Raw genomic sequence first — 16,471 nt, 5'->3', positions numbered from 1 at the left:
GCATTAAAAACAAAACACAAACAAACAAATTGGAAAGTAAGTTTGTTTGGGAGAAGACAATGAGTTTGACTCTAGGCAGACAACACAATGATGCAGATATCTCCAAGGCTAGTGCTAGAGAGTTAGAAGTCACTGTGTCCGAGTTTAAGTGGTAGTAGTCCTCAGGATAAGGCTCCAAACGGCCCCCGCCCAACACAGAACTATACATTTAGAATTTTTTAAAGAAAGATGATTTTGTCTCAAGATGGTAAGTCTTACTTTCTGAATAAAATCAGTGGCTGCCTAGATATAGATATGTATGTAGAAAAGGCTGCATTAGCTCAGGAGACAGTCCCCTAATTAACTGCCAGTTTCTGCCTCAGCACATAGTCACCTACTGTCAAGACTGAATGAGTCCAAGCCCCACAAAATGAGGCCTGCAGATTCAAGGAAGTTGCTTGACTTATGTGATGTTTAAGTAGCCAAAGCCTTTGAATAGTTGTGCTTTATTAAATTCATACTATTTTTTAAATGTCAAAAAGAAATAAAGGTTAATCCTCTTAGCAAGTAAATTCAGGCTGAAACAGAGGACCTGAAGTTTAGAAGAAGGTTACAAAATGACTATTAAACATTTACATGTAAAGTGCTGATTGGTATTATAACTGAAAGGAACTCCCTCCAAAATTAAGTGATACATGTAGTAATGATAACCACTCTTAACGTTTTACATCAAAACATATTTTTACTTTTAAAAATAATTTCACATTAGGAAACTTGACTTGGGGTGGTGAACACACAATAAAGAATGGTACATCTGAAATCTACATAATTTTATTAATTAATGTCACCCCAATAAAGTCAATAAAAAAGGAACACATGCACATACACACATTATGTTCACATTTGTTATTTCATTTACTAACCCAGGACTATATAGGAAACAAAGTAATGACAAAGATAAGTACAATTAATATAAAAAGTCTAAGTATATGAAATAACAATTACATTAATGAAAGGCTATAAAGCCCAAGGCAGCTAGTTGAAGGTTAGTAAGGTGGGCAGAAGTCTAGAAAAGTCTAATATTCTCCAGCTTGAGTTAAGGATCAGTTAGCTAACTAAAGCCTAGCTGTATCAGCATCTGTTTCTTTTTTCTTTTTTTCAGCATCTGTAAGTTTTACTTTGATATTGGTTGTACAAGTTATCCTTGGGTTAGTGTCCATGCCTTTTTTTTTTTTTTTATTAGAATGTATCCTGGTTAAATAAATCTAATCTTTTTATTCTCTTTTAGAAAAGTTGGCTATTAGCTTTTAAAGGCTGAAATCAAGTCTGATAGCCCAGCTACATAAACTAAGCATGTTTTGTACTTGAATTGTAGGCAGTAATCTTACCCAGTTAACCAAATTCCTGAATAATCAACATAACTCTAAATGTATTGGATGATAGAAAACAGAACCATTACTTCATATAAATGCTACAGTTAAAATTAAAAATCTATAATTAACTAAAACATTAATATAAACTGCACACTAGTTTACTTGCAAAGACTTTTATGAGAATTCCAAACCCATTTCTATCCCCTTATAATCAATCTTTTTCTTTTATTACTAAAAGTTATTTTTTTCTTTATTGATTTTAGAGAGAAAGGAAGGGAAAGAAGACAGAGATGGAAACATCAATGAGGAAGAACATCGATTGACCGCCTCCTGCATGCCCCACACTGGGGATTTGGCCCACAAACTGGGCATGTGTCCTGACCAGGAATCGAACCAGCGACCTCTTGGTGCATGGTTCAATGCTCAACAACTGAGCCACACTGGCCAGGCTGTAATCAGTCTAAATAATCTAAAGTATCTATGAATGAAATCACCTTTATTGACAGAACAATGTCTAACTTAGATTCAGTATATTTATATTTCCTTTTAACCATATCTGTATTTGCTTGACCCCTCTATTAATTTTAAATTATACCTAACTAGTTCTGCCAGGCAGTCTTTTCTGGCTCTTGATGAATACAACTGGAAAAAATGTTTTCTTAAAAACTAACATTATTTTTGATTTTGTGGGAAAAAATCTTTGATTCTATGCTTGTTACAGATTTTTTAAAAATTTATTTATTTTTTATTAATTAATTTTTGTTACAGATGTTTCTCCTTTTTCCCCCACTGATTCTCCCTGCCCCTTCCCCAGTCTGTTGTCCATGTCCACTGCTCATGCATACATGCATATAAATTCTGTGGTTTATCTCTTCCCCACCACCCCCCTATTTAGGGGATTGTCAGTCTGTATCCCAATTCCGTGTCTCTGGGACTACCCCTTCCTCAGACTGTTATGTTCATTATATTCCACAAATAAATGAGATCATATGAAACTTGTCTTTTTCTGTTTGGCTTGTTTCACTTAGGATGATACTTTCCAGGTCCCTCCATGTAGTCTCAAAGGATAAGAGGTCTTTCTTTCTTACAGCTGCGTAGTACTCCATTGTGTATATGTACCACAGCTTTTTTATCCATTCGACTACTGATGGACACTTGGGCTGTTTCCAGATCTTAGCTATTGTAAATAGTGCTGCTACAAACATGGGGGTACATGTATTCTTTCTGGTTGGTGTTTCAGGGTTCTTAGGATATATTCCTAGAAGTGGGATCACTGGGTCAAATGGAAGTTCAATTTTTAGTTTTTTGAGGTAACACCATATTGTTTTTTTTAAAAGAAGAAACCACAGAAGACGTTCTTCTTTGTCACCTGGAGTGCTCCCATCATTACCACCATTGCATCTAAATGCAAATACTGAGGACCCCTTCCCAATATGAAATGCATTTCCTTGAAAGAACCACAGTTCAGAATTTTTATAGTCATAACCATTCTACATCCTGCATAGAAAATCTTAGAACATGCCATATTGTTAATATCGTTATTTCAATCATTTCTCCCCACTTAATTCCTAAGTAGCATAATCAGAATAAAAATGTACTCAGTTATATGCCTCTGCACGACCTCTCTAGAGTCAGGGTACAAAATCTAAAGCTGTCTCATGATCAAAGGCCCAATCCATGGGCAAGAAAGGAGGTGAGGCTGCCTTTGCTCTGGGTGTTCTCTCTGTCCAGGCAGCTGGACACAGAAGTGTGTTCTGGAAAGACCTCAGGGGAGGAGCTACCTGGCCCCAAAGAGGTAAATGTACACATGAGGGTCAGCAGCTCAGGTTATGCTTATTCCTGGTGACCCAAGAAGCTAAGCCACTACTTTTCTGGTACTGCAGTAAGAGAATTCACTAGCCTCTGTTTTCAGTATGAGGGATATGATTGTGTGTATTCTGTTAATTGATTTTGGTACATTAAATTACTTTACTTCACTTAACTATTTCTCAGCCAAATTTCACAGGTGGAAGCAATGCTTAGAGTACTAGACTAAATAAAAACACTTTAAATTTAGCCCTGGCCAGTTTGGCTCAGTGGTTAGAGGGTTGGCCTGCGGTCCACAGAGACCCGGGTTCGGTTCCCGCTAAGGGCATGTACCTCGGTTGCCCTGGCTGGGTCATGCGGATGGCGGCCATTCGATGTGTCCCTTTCACGTCAATGTTTCTCTCTCTCTCTCTCCCTCCTGCTCTATCTAAATAAAAAATGAAAAAAATGTTCTCAGGTGAGACTTAAAAAACAAACAAACAAACAAAAAATACTTTAAATTTATACCAAGTTTCCCATCTAAGAATCTCAAACCATAACAGTAATACTTTTAGCCAATCCTGTAATTTTTTTTCCCCGCTATATGAGGCATGATTACACAGCCTTCACAAAACGGGCTAGAAAAACGTTCCTAACACAAAGTCGTGTAGGTTGTTTCTGCGGTGGCAGGCATTCTGGCTCGCCTAGGATTTCCCTTGCCTTTGGAAAAGTGCCACTATTGCAGGACACTTCAAAGGCCACGAGACTGTAAGTTAGTATGCGATCTAGTTTTAAGGGATGGTTAACCTTGAAACTTCCATAGAGCCAGAAGACTGTGTAGCAAAGTGTAGGAAATCAATAAATGTTCGATAGAATCAGATGGATGGGCAGCAGAGAAGCAGATGGGCAGGAGACTCCTGGGGGAGCAGTCCTGCCATCCCTGGTGTTCCCATGGCTGTCTGCTAACAGTGTAAATCACAGGCAGGACAGTCAAGGCTGGAAGCACTAGTTCCATAATGACAGTTCCCTGTGTGGTCTCAGAGCAAATAGCCTAGTTCAAGCTTCCCCTTCAGTGCAATGGGACACAACTGTGGGCCACAGAGGGGTCACAGGTGTGCTGGGAATACAAACCCCCTCACCTTTTAGGGAGGGAAGGGCTGGGGCACAGGAACTCCCGGCCAGATACCTTTTTCATTTATCTTAGTGGGCTGGACATACAGTCTCATTTTTGTGTGTAAGTAAAACAAGTTGGGAAGGATCAGTTTAGGGTGCTGAGATCATATCCATGATGAAAAAGTATCAATGAGAAAGAGAGTAGAAATAGGAAGGTGCTAGGTAACAACTAGAATGGAAATTTCAAATACTATATTCTTCCTCAAATATTCTAGTCTTTAGGGTTTTTTTTTGTGTTCCCAATGTTCATTGTCAGCCTGAAATAATTCCCTGTAAAGAATTCATTTTTGTTCTAAACAAACCCTTATTTCTAAACAAAGTCTCCTTGTTTGAAAAGTAGTAGCTGGCCCTGGCCAGTTTGGCTGAGCAGTTAGAGCGTCAGCCCACGGACCAGAGTCCCGGGTTCAGTTCCCGCTAAGGGCACGTACCTCAGTTGCAGTTTGTCCCTGGCCCCGGTTGGGGTTGTGTGGGAGGAGACCACTTGATGTGTCTCTGTCATGTGGATGTTTCTCTCTCTCTCTTCCTCTCTCTTTCCCTCCTGAAGGTTCAAGCTTCCCCTTCAGTGCAACAGATGTGGCTCTACCTGAAGATAAATGTAAAAAAAAAAAAAAAAATGTTCCCGGGTGAGGATTATGGAAAAAAAAAAAAGTAGTGGCTGAACTTGAAATAACTATGAAAAGCCATTTTGGGAGAGAACCAGGAAAATGTGTCTGGAGGGTGAGAGGAAAAATAGATCCCTAAGGAGGTGAGAGTTGAGGACAATGTGGCAAATCAGGAGACAGTATTAATCTGCTCAGAGATCACACGGAGGTTAGAAGACTTCAGTGCAAACGAACGTCCCATATGATTATGAGAAGGTACAGCCGGTTCAGGAGCAGGACTTGCTGGGTACATGACTTCTGATTGGATCATCAGCAAGATCTCAATTAATTACCAAAAAGCTGGAGGATTTCTTCTTTTGGCCACATGTCAAAAAACCGGTTGAGTTTTCCCACTATGACTAACACAAGGTTGAATAAACATGTTTGACCTGACCAAGTACTTCGTGCTGGCAGGATACTGACCACTAAATGACAGTCAGAGTACAGATCATCTACCGTTATTTGGGCTAAATCTCATTTGGGCTAAAACAGATGTGGCCATCAGGGATATTTATAGACTGTAAATCTATCACCCAGTAAGGGAAATAAGCTTTTTAGAAAAGAAATAAAAAGACATATGTGCTCTCACCTAAAACACTGGACATGAAATTACAGCCATTATTTCAAACTGAGCACTCGTAACACTTTTCTCCCGTGTGCCAACTGGAAGACAGCAGTTTTTGTTTTGCTTTTAACCTTTGTCAGTTGGAGGCCATGTTCTTGGAATTTTTAAGTATTTTCTTCACTAGCTATAAAAGTCAAGATAAAGCCAAGGGAGAAAAGAGAATTCTTAAAGCCCACATATTCAAATTAATCAAAGAAAAAATTACTCCTTAATATTCCACGTGGTATCGAAGAAGCGTAGGCTGTGAAGTCAGACACATTAAACTATGAACCAGTTGTACCATTTCTCTGTGTGTCTATAGGCCACACACTGAAACTCTCCAGCCCCATTTTCTGTGTCTCTAATATAATATCCAGGATACCGCCTCTCCTTGTTAAGGTGGTTTTGAGTGTTAAATAAGATAATATATCTAAAAGTGCCAGGCATGTGACAAGAATGCAACACATTATAGTTCTTATCTCTATAACTACTTCTTACTTCTTTAAAGAGAAAGAAAAGATTTAATGTTTTTTTTTTTTAAAAAAGGAGAAGATATTTCATTTAATTCTGCATGATGGTGATACCAGCTCTGATTTACAATGACTAAGCTCTTATTCATTAGGGTTAGAATGAATAAGCTCTTGTTAATTCTATGTATCTAAGTTCCATTTCCCACTGCTCTTCTTCCGTCATGATGTTATGTGGACCCCTTGTAAGTCAAGTAAGAATTTATTTAAACATCTTCACATTAACAGTTCCCTCAAAGAATGAAACTGGAAGCTGGAAATAATAATTCTATATAAATTAGTGAAATCTGTAGCAAATAAAACAGAAATGTATGGTTTTATAAAGATAAATAATTATGAGTCATTATTTCAATAAATGTAGGTAAGTTCATCTAATATAATGAAAATAAGGGGGGAAATCCAATAACATCTAGAATAGATGAAGATATTTTTGTTGAACACATCACTAGGAAATCGTTTTTTGAGGTTAAGGTACTTCCTTCATTAGATAACTTACTCTTCGTCCTTTAGGACCTTGACTCCCAGGTGGTCCTCTTGCCCCAACGTGACCCTGTATGATGAAAATAGAAAAGTCAGTTATAGAATTCTCAGGAATGTTTTCAGAATAGTAGTAATAATCTTTCTTAAGGCATGTAATTGTCCTCGAGAATTTTTAAAATAAAATTGGTTAGTCTCCTTAAGAATATGCTTTATTTTTTTGAATATCATATTTTCCTCCCGCAATATTCTGATTTTGATGTTTTCTACTATTTGGAGCAGTTTCATTGCTGGGTGTTTACACCCTGAACAAAGAATGGAAGTTTTATGGAGGAACATACTTGGAGCAGCGGTGAAGGGAGACACCTACTTAGCCAGTATGACCAGTCTAACTGGCTTGGCTCATTAAAGAAGCAATGGCTATCACTTTAAGATTTTCTTCCCATTACACTAGACATTTATGATAATACCATAACATAAATTTAGATTTTCTTGTTGTTACTATAAAAAAAGCCACACAATGTTTCAAGTTACTATGCCACCAAAAATAGCCTGTAATGAAGACTAAGTTGCTATTTGGTCAATTACAATGAATTATTGTTATGCCTTAGAGTCTTCAATAAAGACTTAACTAGAAAAAAAAAATTTATTTATCTGTGTAACATTAGGTAGATAAAAACAGTTAACTTTTATAAGAGCTCTAATTTATTTATTATATTATGTTAGTAAGAAGATTGGCAACTGTGTGCCTACACCACTCTTCCTAATTTTAGAAGTCAACACCATGTTTTTTACTATACTGGAAAATCAGGCTTATATTAAAAACAGCAGCTTCACAAAACAGCATAAACTATTTCTGATAAGAATACTTTTGCCTAGGGGATCATAAAGGCTGACCTCTTTCATATTTAAGTTCACAATCACTGTTAAATTTTGATAAGCAAACTTTATCCCTTAAGAGACAAGATTTTATTTTCTTTCTCTAAAGAAAAACAGAGGGTTTTGGAAAAACTCCATTTTTGTTTAATAAAGGTATATTCTCTATGAATTATGCTTGGTTGAAAATATTTTCAAATTCCTAAAAAGAAAATATGTTGGAACTTATGCTTGTGATTTATATATCGAATGGTCTCACTTCTAATCTTGACTACTGACTCTGTTTTCTTCTATGTGGTTACTCAAAAGAAAGTTTAAATGTCTTTCTAGTTTTAGGCAGCAGAATTACCGATTGAACAGTAAATAATATAACAAGTAGAGGTGAGGAGGTTCAAGATACCATGACATAGTCTAGAGTGTTTTGCGTTGATTGAGGAGAGAAGCAGCCTCCATCACTTTTACCCATCACTCATGTTGCATAAAAACAAAAAATATACTATAATTGAAGTGATAAATTTAAATTTAAACAGACATTCTAGAAGGGGATATAAAGTCTCTTCTGTACTTACAGGTAAGCCCAGTGGACCCATGGGTCCTGGAACCCCAGGAGGACCTGGATACCCCTATTAAATTGAATACAAATATAAAAGACATAAACTCTCCATCATACCTAATTATTTTCACTAAAGAAAAACCAGTGAATTATAAATAGTAAAAAAAATGGTGACATCCTATCCAAGATGTCAGAGGCCACAGGAAATGTTCCACAGATAGACAATAGAAATAAAAAAAAAACAAAACTAATTACATAAAAGCTGTGTACCCTTTTATCAGACAGTCTTTGCCTAGAAAAGAAATTGACTAGCCAGAATCACAGTATAACCTATTGAGAAGAGACTATTCATTTATCTTCTGAAATTTATGCTGTATAGAGTATGAAATAAAATTTTTAAAGATCATGGAATTTTATAAGTAACGAATCCAAATGTGTACAAATATTCTGGCTATTCAATTTTAGAAGGACCGCATCCTCTATGGTATTATCACTGATTCAGGTAATGTCTTAGGAGGTGATAATTCCTAAAATTGATTAGTCTATGGGTATATTCAATTTCCAAGCTGATAACAACTGGAGATAGCTTAAAACAAACACACACACACACACACACACACACACACACACTGTTTTCTGAAACAAAGAAGTCAAAACTAAGGAATAACTTTAGTACAATAAATCTGTAGGCAGTATTGTGTGCCACCAGATACATCACAACATATTTTCTGAAAGCAAGATCCTTAATATTTATGATAATCACTTGTTCTAGTTCCTGTCACATTTAGAAACATCTGACAAGCCATCTGATTTGCAACTTTTCCCTTTCATACAGCTTTGGAAAGGTAAACTGTTTTCAGGAGCAGAAAATTCCATTGGGACTTTACCATAAAATAGCACTTTTCACTTACTCAAACTTAATTCAAGATAATTCCACCTCCGGAATGCCTGAACTTTATGTTCTTTGGAAACATATCTTTCAAATCATTGAGCTCTTACCATAGCACCCTTTTCCCCCTGGGGACCTAGTGGGCCTGGACTTCCACGCTCTCCCTTTTAAAACAAAGAAAGAAGAGAAACATTGGGGCAGGTTAAGTAGCCATGTTTGAGCTAGGACTAGACCGAGAAATTGTCATCAGAATCATAACTTACATGCATATGTTATTCTAATTTCTAATACTTTTTAAATTGGAAAATTTTGCATTTTTACCCTAAAGTTGCTAGATTTTGATATAGTAAAAATCCTCTTAAGATATTTTTTTGAGGGATAAAATGCTAACGGTCTAATTGAAATTAAGTCAACAAAAATTATGACTGAATAGAATTTAAAATTGAGCATGCATCACATGCTAAAGTTTTATAAATAAAAATGCTTACAATTTTGCCACATATAAAATGTATGAATAGTAAAAGTATCAAAGCATATTGTAAAGATTAACTAAAATATATAACCACTGAACAAAATTTTATTCCCAGAAATAATTTTGAAGAATCATGATAATCAAAAATATCCCTACCAGATTAAAAGGACTAAAATGATTCATTTTAAAATTTGCAAGTTAGTCAAAATCTAAATCAGAATAAAAAAATGATGAACTATCTAAATTGTATGAGCTTATATTATATTTGTTATATTGTTAATGAAAAATAAATAAGTACATATTAAGCATTTTTCATACCTTAAGTGAGAAGAGAGATGTAACAGAAATTTGACTTAGAGTCTACTCTCGAGTAATTGGAGACATGGCATTAACAAAGGTAAATCAACAATAGGACAATTAAAATTTTATTGTGTGGTATTTATTCTAAGTCCTGGAAGGGAAGAAATCAAGAAGGATCAGGGAAACTTGGAAAGACTTTATGGAGGAGATGGGAATTTAGTTGAGCCCTAAAGTTAGGCTTCAAAGAAATAGAGGGAAGGGGAGATGATTCTAAACAAAGAAAACAGAAAGAATAGGAATAGAAACAAGTATATAATATCTGAGACAGAGGAGAGAGAAGGGTGTATATTGGAGAATATTAGATATTTGTTGGATAAACTGATCAAATTTGTAGTAGTTTGACAGTGAAATAGAAAAGTCCATAGTTTAAACAACAGGGAATCAATGAAAGTTTTTCAAAATGTTTCATAATGACCCATCAACATAATTATGCTTATAGTATGTAGAATGGATTAGAGGATATAATGGGATATGACAGAGAGTAAATTTAAGCAAAACTACTGAGTATATCTGAGGGGGTGGCTTTGGATTGACTATTAGAAAGGATGAATTTTAAAGAAAAGCTCTAAGACTTACTAAAAGATTAGGCATAGAGGAAGTAGGAGAAGGAAAACTTAAAGATGGTTCACTCTATTCTGGAAAACTGGAGGCATAAAGATAGGAATAAGACACACTAATTAAAATAAATTAATTGGGAAGAGAACAGTTTAATTGTGGGGAGAAAAGAAAAATTTAATATTAGATATATTGTTTGATTTAAATAAAAAATTTTATATGAAAACAACTAGAATACTATCTAATTTACTTCTTGTCCTGGTTCTACTTAATTATTAACAAAAGTAATTGCACTAGACAATCATGCTTACAATTTATATTCATCAAGTCAGGTTTCAGTGAAAGATCCAGTAGTTTATTGCCTACTAGTCAATTATTAAGATTCTATTCAAAAGTAAAAATGCCCTTCTTGGTTTCAAGTAAAAAATAACTTTTATTTTTTTAAAATTATCCTAAAATTTGAAACTCAATATGTAAAAGCCATTCCCAAGGTGATAATTTCTAAGTAATCTTTAAGCAAATTATAATTTCCATCACCATAGCCAAAAATGTCCATGAACACTAGATTGCAAGTAGAAATAAGATTGTGACTAAGACTTGGATCTGGTAGTGATATCTTATTCTTCTCTTTCAAAACTACCTTTTTTAGGGTATTTGCTTTCTTAAATTAGATTTAAATATTGTCTAGTCATAAACCTAGATCATCAGTTTCATCTCTTCTGTTCAACCACATCGTTACAACCAAACAGTACTCTGCCCTTTAAAAATTAGAAACACAGTGCTGGCTGGTTTGGCTCAGTGATTAAGTGTTGGCCCACGGACCAAAGGGTCTTGGGTTTGATTCCCGGTCAAGGGTATATACCTGGGTTGCAGGTTTGATCCCTAGCCCCAGTCAGAGTCATGCAGGAGGCACCCAATCAATGTGTATCTCTCACATCAATGTTTCTCTCTCTTCCTCCCTCCCTTTCACTCTATCTAAAAATCAATGGAAAAATATCCTCGGGTGAGAATTAACAAAAATAAATAAAATTAAAAATTAAAAGAGTAGAAACATATATGCTATTAGCTATATTTCAATATATTTAAGAGATTCAGTATAGGTAATGTGTTTAAAATTATGAGTGATTCCTTATTAACATAAAATATGTGAATGCCTAACTTTGAATATAACTTAGAAGTCTTACTTCTGAACAAAATAATGAAAGAAATTACCTTTTCACCAATGCTTCCAATCATCCCAACTTCTCCAGGTAAACCAACAGGTCCCTTTTAGGAAAAAATATAATAGACAATATACATATATTGCATTGCTAGCATAGCATTTGGTTTTAAATAATCTGTAATCATTTTTGTTTCATTCTAACCAATCCTAAATTTTATCTTAGAGTAAGATTCCTCCTAGTATAGATGTCTAGCCCATGACTTCATGTCAGAATTAATTAATCTATTCAATCAATTACATATATTAATATACACGAATGTCTAATATGTGACATGCCCTGTGCTGAAAGGCAGCGAGTTTGAAATTCAAACATAGTCCCTGTCCTTGTGGAATTACAATTCAGTAGGTGTTATAAAAACTGCAGTATTCACAGCTTTTCTTTTTAAATTGAGGTATAATCGACACATACTACTATATTAGTTTCAGGTACACAACATAATGATTCAATATTTGTACACATTGTAAAATTATCACAGCAATAAGTCTAGTTCCCATCCATCACCATACAAAGTTATAAATTTTTTTTCTTGGGATGAGAACTTTTAAGATTTATTCTCTCAGCTATTTTCAAATATGCAATACAATATTATTGACTATCATCACCATGCTGTACATAACATACCCATAACATTTATTTTATGATGGGAAGTTTGTATCTCTTGGCCCCCTTTAACCAATTCACAATTGTTTCTAATCCCCCTTTCCCTTTGGCAACTACCAATCTATATCTATAATTTTGATTGTGATTTGTTTTGTTTCTTTAGATTCCACACATAAGTGACATCATATGGTATTTGTCTTTCTCTGTCTGAATTATTTCATTTAGCATAATTTCCTCAAGGTCCATCCATGGTGCAGAAAATGGCAAGATTTAGTTCCTTTTTGTTTGTTTGTTTGTTTGTTTGGCTGATAATATTCTATTGTGTGTCTGTGTGTGTGTGACATCTTCTTTATCCATTCACTTATTAGTGACACTTGGGTTTTTTCATATCTTGGCAGTTATAAATCTACTTTTGTCACACAAATAAATAATAGAATAATAGATAGTAATAATAAAAGAATAAACTGCGTTTTATGTACTCACAACTGTAAAGCTACTTTTGCCCACCCTGTGTATTATTTTCGAATTAGTGTTTTTGTTTTCTTCAGACAAATACTCAGAAGTGGAATTGCTGGATCATATGGTAGTTCTATTCTTGGTCTTTGAGGAATGTCCACACTGTTTCCCACAGTGGCTTTGCCAATTTACATTCCTACTAATAGTGCATGAGGATTCCCTTTTCTTCACATCCTCAACAACACTTTTTATTGCTTCTCTTCTTCATAATAGCCATTCTAACAGGTGTGAAGTGATATTTCATTATAGTTTTGATTTGCATTTCTTTGATGAGTAGTGATGTTGATCTTTTCATGTGCCTGTTGACCATCTGAATGTCTTCTTTGAAAAAATAACTCTTCAGATCCTCTGCCCATTTTTAAAATTTTGATTTTTTTCTATTAATTGTATGAGTTCTTTATATATGTTGGATAGTAATCCCTGATCAGATATATGAGTTGCAAATATTCTCTCCCATTCAATAAGCTTCCTTTTCACTTTGTTAATGGTTTCCCTTTGCTGTGCAGAAACTTTTTAATTTGATGGAATCCCACTTACATATTTTTGCTTTTGTTGCCTTTGCTTTTAGTGTCATATCCAAAAAATCACTGCCAAGACTGATGTCAAAGTGCTTAAGGCCCATGTTTTTTTTCTAGGAGTTTTATAGTTTCAGGTCTTACATTCAAGTATTTAATCCACTCTGAATTAATCTTTTTGTATGGCATAAGATAGTGGTCTAGTTTCATTCTTTTGCATGTGGCTATCCAGTTTTCCCTATACCATTTTTTTTTTTCTTAAGAGACTGCCCTTTCCCCATATTGCATATTGCAAGAATATTCTTGCCTCCTTTCTTATAAATTAATTGACCATTAATATGTAGGTCTATTTCTGGGCTCTTTCTATTCTGTTCCATTGGCCTATGTTTCCGCTTTTATGCCAATAACATATTATTTTATTTACTTTATTTTTAAAGTAAAGTTTGAAGTCAGGGAGTGTGATACTTCCAGCTTTGTTCTTCTTTCTCAAGATTGCTTTTGGCTATTTGGGGTCCTTTGTGGTTCCATATAAATTTTAGAATTGTTTATTCTCTTTCTGTGAAAAATGTCACTGGAATTTAATAGAGATTGCATTGAATCTGTTGATTGCCTGGGTAATATAAGCATTTTAACAATAATAATTATTCCAGTCTATGAACATGGAATATCTTTCCATTTATTTGTGTTTTCTTCATTTTTTTTTACTCATGACGTATAGTTTTCATTTTCTTGGTTAAATTTATTCCTAGGTATTTCATTATTTTTGATGTAACTGAAAATGAAATAGGTTTCTTAATTTCTCTTTCTGATAGTTAATTGTTAGTGTAACCATTTTTTGCATATTGATTTTTTTTACCTACAATTTTACTGAATTCATTGATCAGTTCTAACAGGTTTTTAGGATTTTCTACATAAAATTATGTCATCTGCAAATAGAGACAGTATTACTTCTTCCTTTTCAATTTGGACGCCTTTTATTTCTTTTCTTGCCTAACTGAAATGGGGGAAAGTGGGCATCCTTGTCTTGTTCCTGATCTTAGAGGAAAGCCTTTCAACTTTCCACCCAGGAGTATGATGTGAACTCTGAGCTTGTGGTATATGGCTTTTATTATATTGAGGTATGTTTCTCCTATACTCAGTTTTTTGAGAGTTTTTATCGTAGATGGATGTTGAGTTTTGTCAAATGCTTTTTTATGCACTATTAAGATACTCATTTGATTTTTATCCTTCATTTCGTTGAAGTGATGTATAATGTTGATTGATTTGCAGGTGTTGAATCATTCTTGCATCCCAAGAATGAATCCCACTTGATCATGGTGTATGATCCTTTCAACATATTGTTGAATTCAGTCTCCTAATATCTTGTTGAGAATTTTTGCATCTCTGTTCATCAGAGATATTGATCAGTAATTTTCCTTTCTTGTGATGTCCTTATCTGATTTTGGCATTGGGGAAATGATGGCCTCATAAAATGAGTTTGAAAGAGTTCTCTCCACTTCAATTTTTTGGAAGAGTTTGAGAAGGATAGGTATTAAATCTTCTTAGAATGTTTGGTAGAGTTCACCAGTGAAGCCATCTGGCCATTAGTCTTTTGTTTGTTAGGAAGTTTTTGATTACTGATTCAATCTCCTTACTAATAATTGTTCTATTCAGATTTTCTGTTTCTCCATAATTTAGTCTTGGAAGATTGTATGTTTCTAGGTATTTATCTATTTTTTTCTAGTTGTACAATGTGCTGGCCCATAATTATTTATGTAGTCTCATATGATCCTGTGTATTTCTATGGTATTAGTATTGTAACTTCCTCTCTTTCATTTCTGATTTTAGGTATTTGAGTCCTGTCTTTTTTCTTAATAAGTCTAATTAAAGGTTTGTCAATTATATTTATCTTTTCAAAGAACCACCCCTTAGTTTCATTGATATTTTCTATTGTCTTTGTAGTCTCTATTTCATTTCTGCTCATATATATATATATATATATATATATATATTTTTTTTTTTTTTTTCTCATTTCTTCTACTAACTTTTGGCTTCATTTGTTATTCTTTTTCTAGTTTCTCTAGATGTAAAGTTAAAATGTTTATTTGAGATATCTTTTGTTTCTTATGGTAGGCCTGTATCAGTGTGAACTTCCCTTTTAGAACTGCTTTTACTGAATTAGATTTTGGTATGTTTTATTTCCATTTTTATTTGTCTTAAGGTATTTTTTTATTTCCCCATCGACCTACTGGTTGTTCAGTAGCATCTTGTTTAATCTCCACATATGCGCATTTTCCAATTTTCTTTTTGTAATTGACTTCTAGTTTCATGTATTTGTGGTTGTAAAGATGCTTAATATGATTTCAATTCTAAATTTGTGGCCTAACATATGATCTAGCATATGTTGGCCTAACAAATGATCTATCCTGGGGATTGTTCTATGCATACTTAAGATGAATGAACATTCTGCTGCTTTTGATTGATGTTCTGAAATGTTCTATATATTTGTATTACTTTCATCTCATTTAATGTGTTGTTTAAGGCTCATGTTTTCTATTTTTATTTTTTTGTGGTACATGCCCCTAGCAGGAACCGAACCCGGGACTCTCTGGTCTGCAGGTCAACGTTCAACCGCTGACCCAAACTGGCCAGGGCTCATGTTTCCTTATTGATTTTCTGTCTGGATAATCTCATCCACTGATGCAACTGGGATATTTAAGTCGCCTACTATTATTGTATTGCTGTCCATTCCTCATTTAGGTCTGCCAAAATGTGCTTTAAGTATTTTGGTGCTTTTATGTTGCATGCATAGATATTTATAAATGCTATATATTCTTCTTGGATTGTCCCGTTTATCATCATGTAATTCCCACCTTTGTCTTTCATTACAATCTGTGTTTTAAAGTCTATTTTGTCTGATGTAAGTACAGCTATACCAGCTTTCTTTTGGTTTTAATGTGCATGAAACATGTTTTTCCATCCCATCACTTGCAGTCTGTCTCCTTCCATCTAAAGTGAGTCTCTTATATGCCTCATGTAGATAGATCTTGTTGTTGTTGTTTTTTTAAATCCATTCAGCCACTTTATGTGTTTTTATTGTGAATTTAGTCTACTTACATTTAAATAATAATGGACAAGTATGTACTTAATGCCATTTTTTCCTGCTGTTCTGTAGTTTCTCTGTGTTCTTTTCTTCTCTTGCTCTCTTTCTGTGGTTTATTTTATTTGGTATTATGCTTACATTCCTTTCTCACCATCTTTTGTGTATATACTGTAGGTTTTTATTTTGAGGTTACCATGGGCATCACATAGGACAGCCTAGATATATAACAGTCTATGTTAGGTTGATAGCAAATTAAGTTTGGATTTATTCT

At 34.4% G+C, this 16,471-nt stretch overlaps 1 protein-coding gene across 1 annotated transcript in view; it reads right to left on the bottom strand.

Annotated features, from left to right (window-relative positions):
* Window positions 1–16,471, bottom strand: part of COL24A1 (collagen type XXIV alpha 1 chain) — a 339,879-nt gene that overhangs the window by 124,661 nt on the left and 198,747 nt on the right. Inside the window, exons 26-29 of the mRNA XM_036256775.1 lie at window positions 11,477–11,530; window positions 8,988–9,041; window positions 8,005–8,058; window positions 6,579–6,632 (exon numbers count right to left, since the gene is read on the bottom strand). Of these exons, the coding sequence (XP_036112668.1) occupies window positions 6,579–6,632; window positions 8,005–8,058; window positions 8,988–9,041; window positions 11,477–11,530 (216 nt within the window). The remainder of the gene's footprint in view (window positions 1–6,578; window positions 6,633–8,004; window positions 8,059–8,987; window positions 9,042–11,476; window positions 11,531–16,471) is intronic.

The sequence above is a fragment of the Molossus molossus genome, unplaced genomic scaffold, assembly GCF_014108415.1.
Source record: "Molossus molossus isolate mMolMol1 unplaced genomic scaffold, mMolMol1.p scaffold_m16_p_12, whole genome shotgun sequence".
NCBI lineage: Eukaryota > Metazoa > Chordata > Mammalia > Chiroptera > Molossidae > Molossus > Molossus molossus.
Note: the sequence above shows the minus strand (reverse complement) of the source record. Positions and strands in the feature narration are given on the sequence as shown.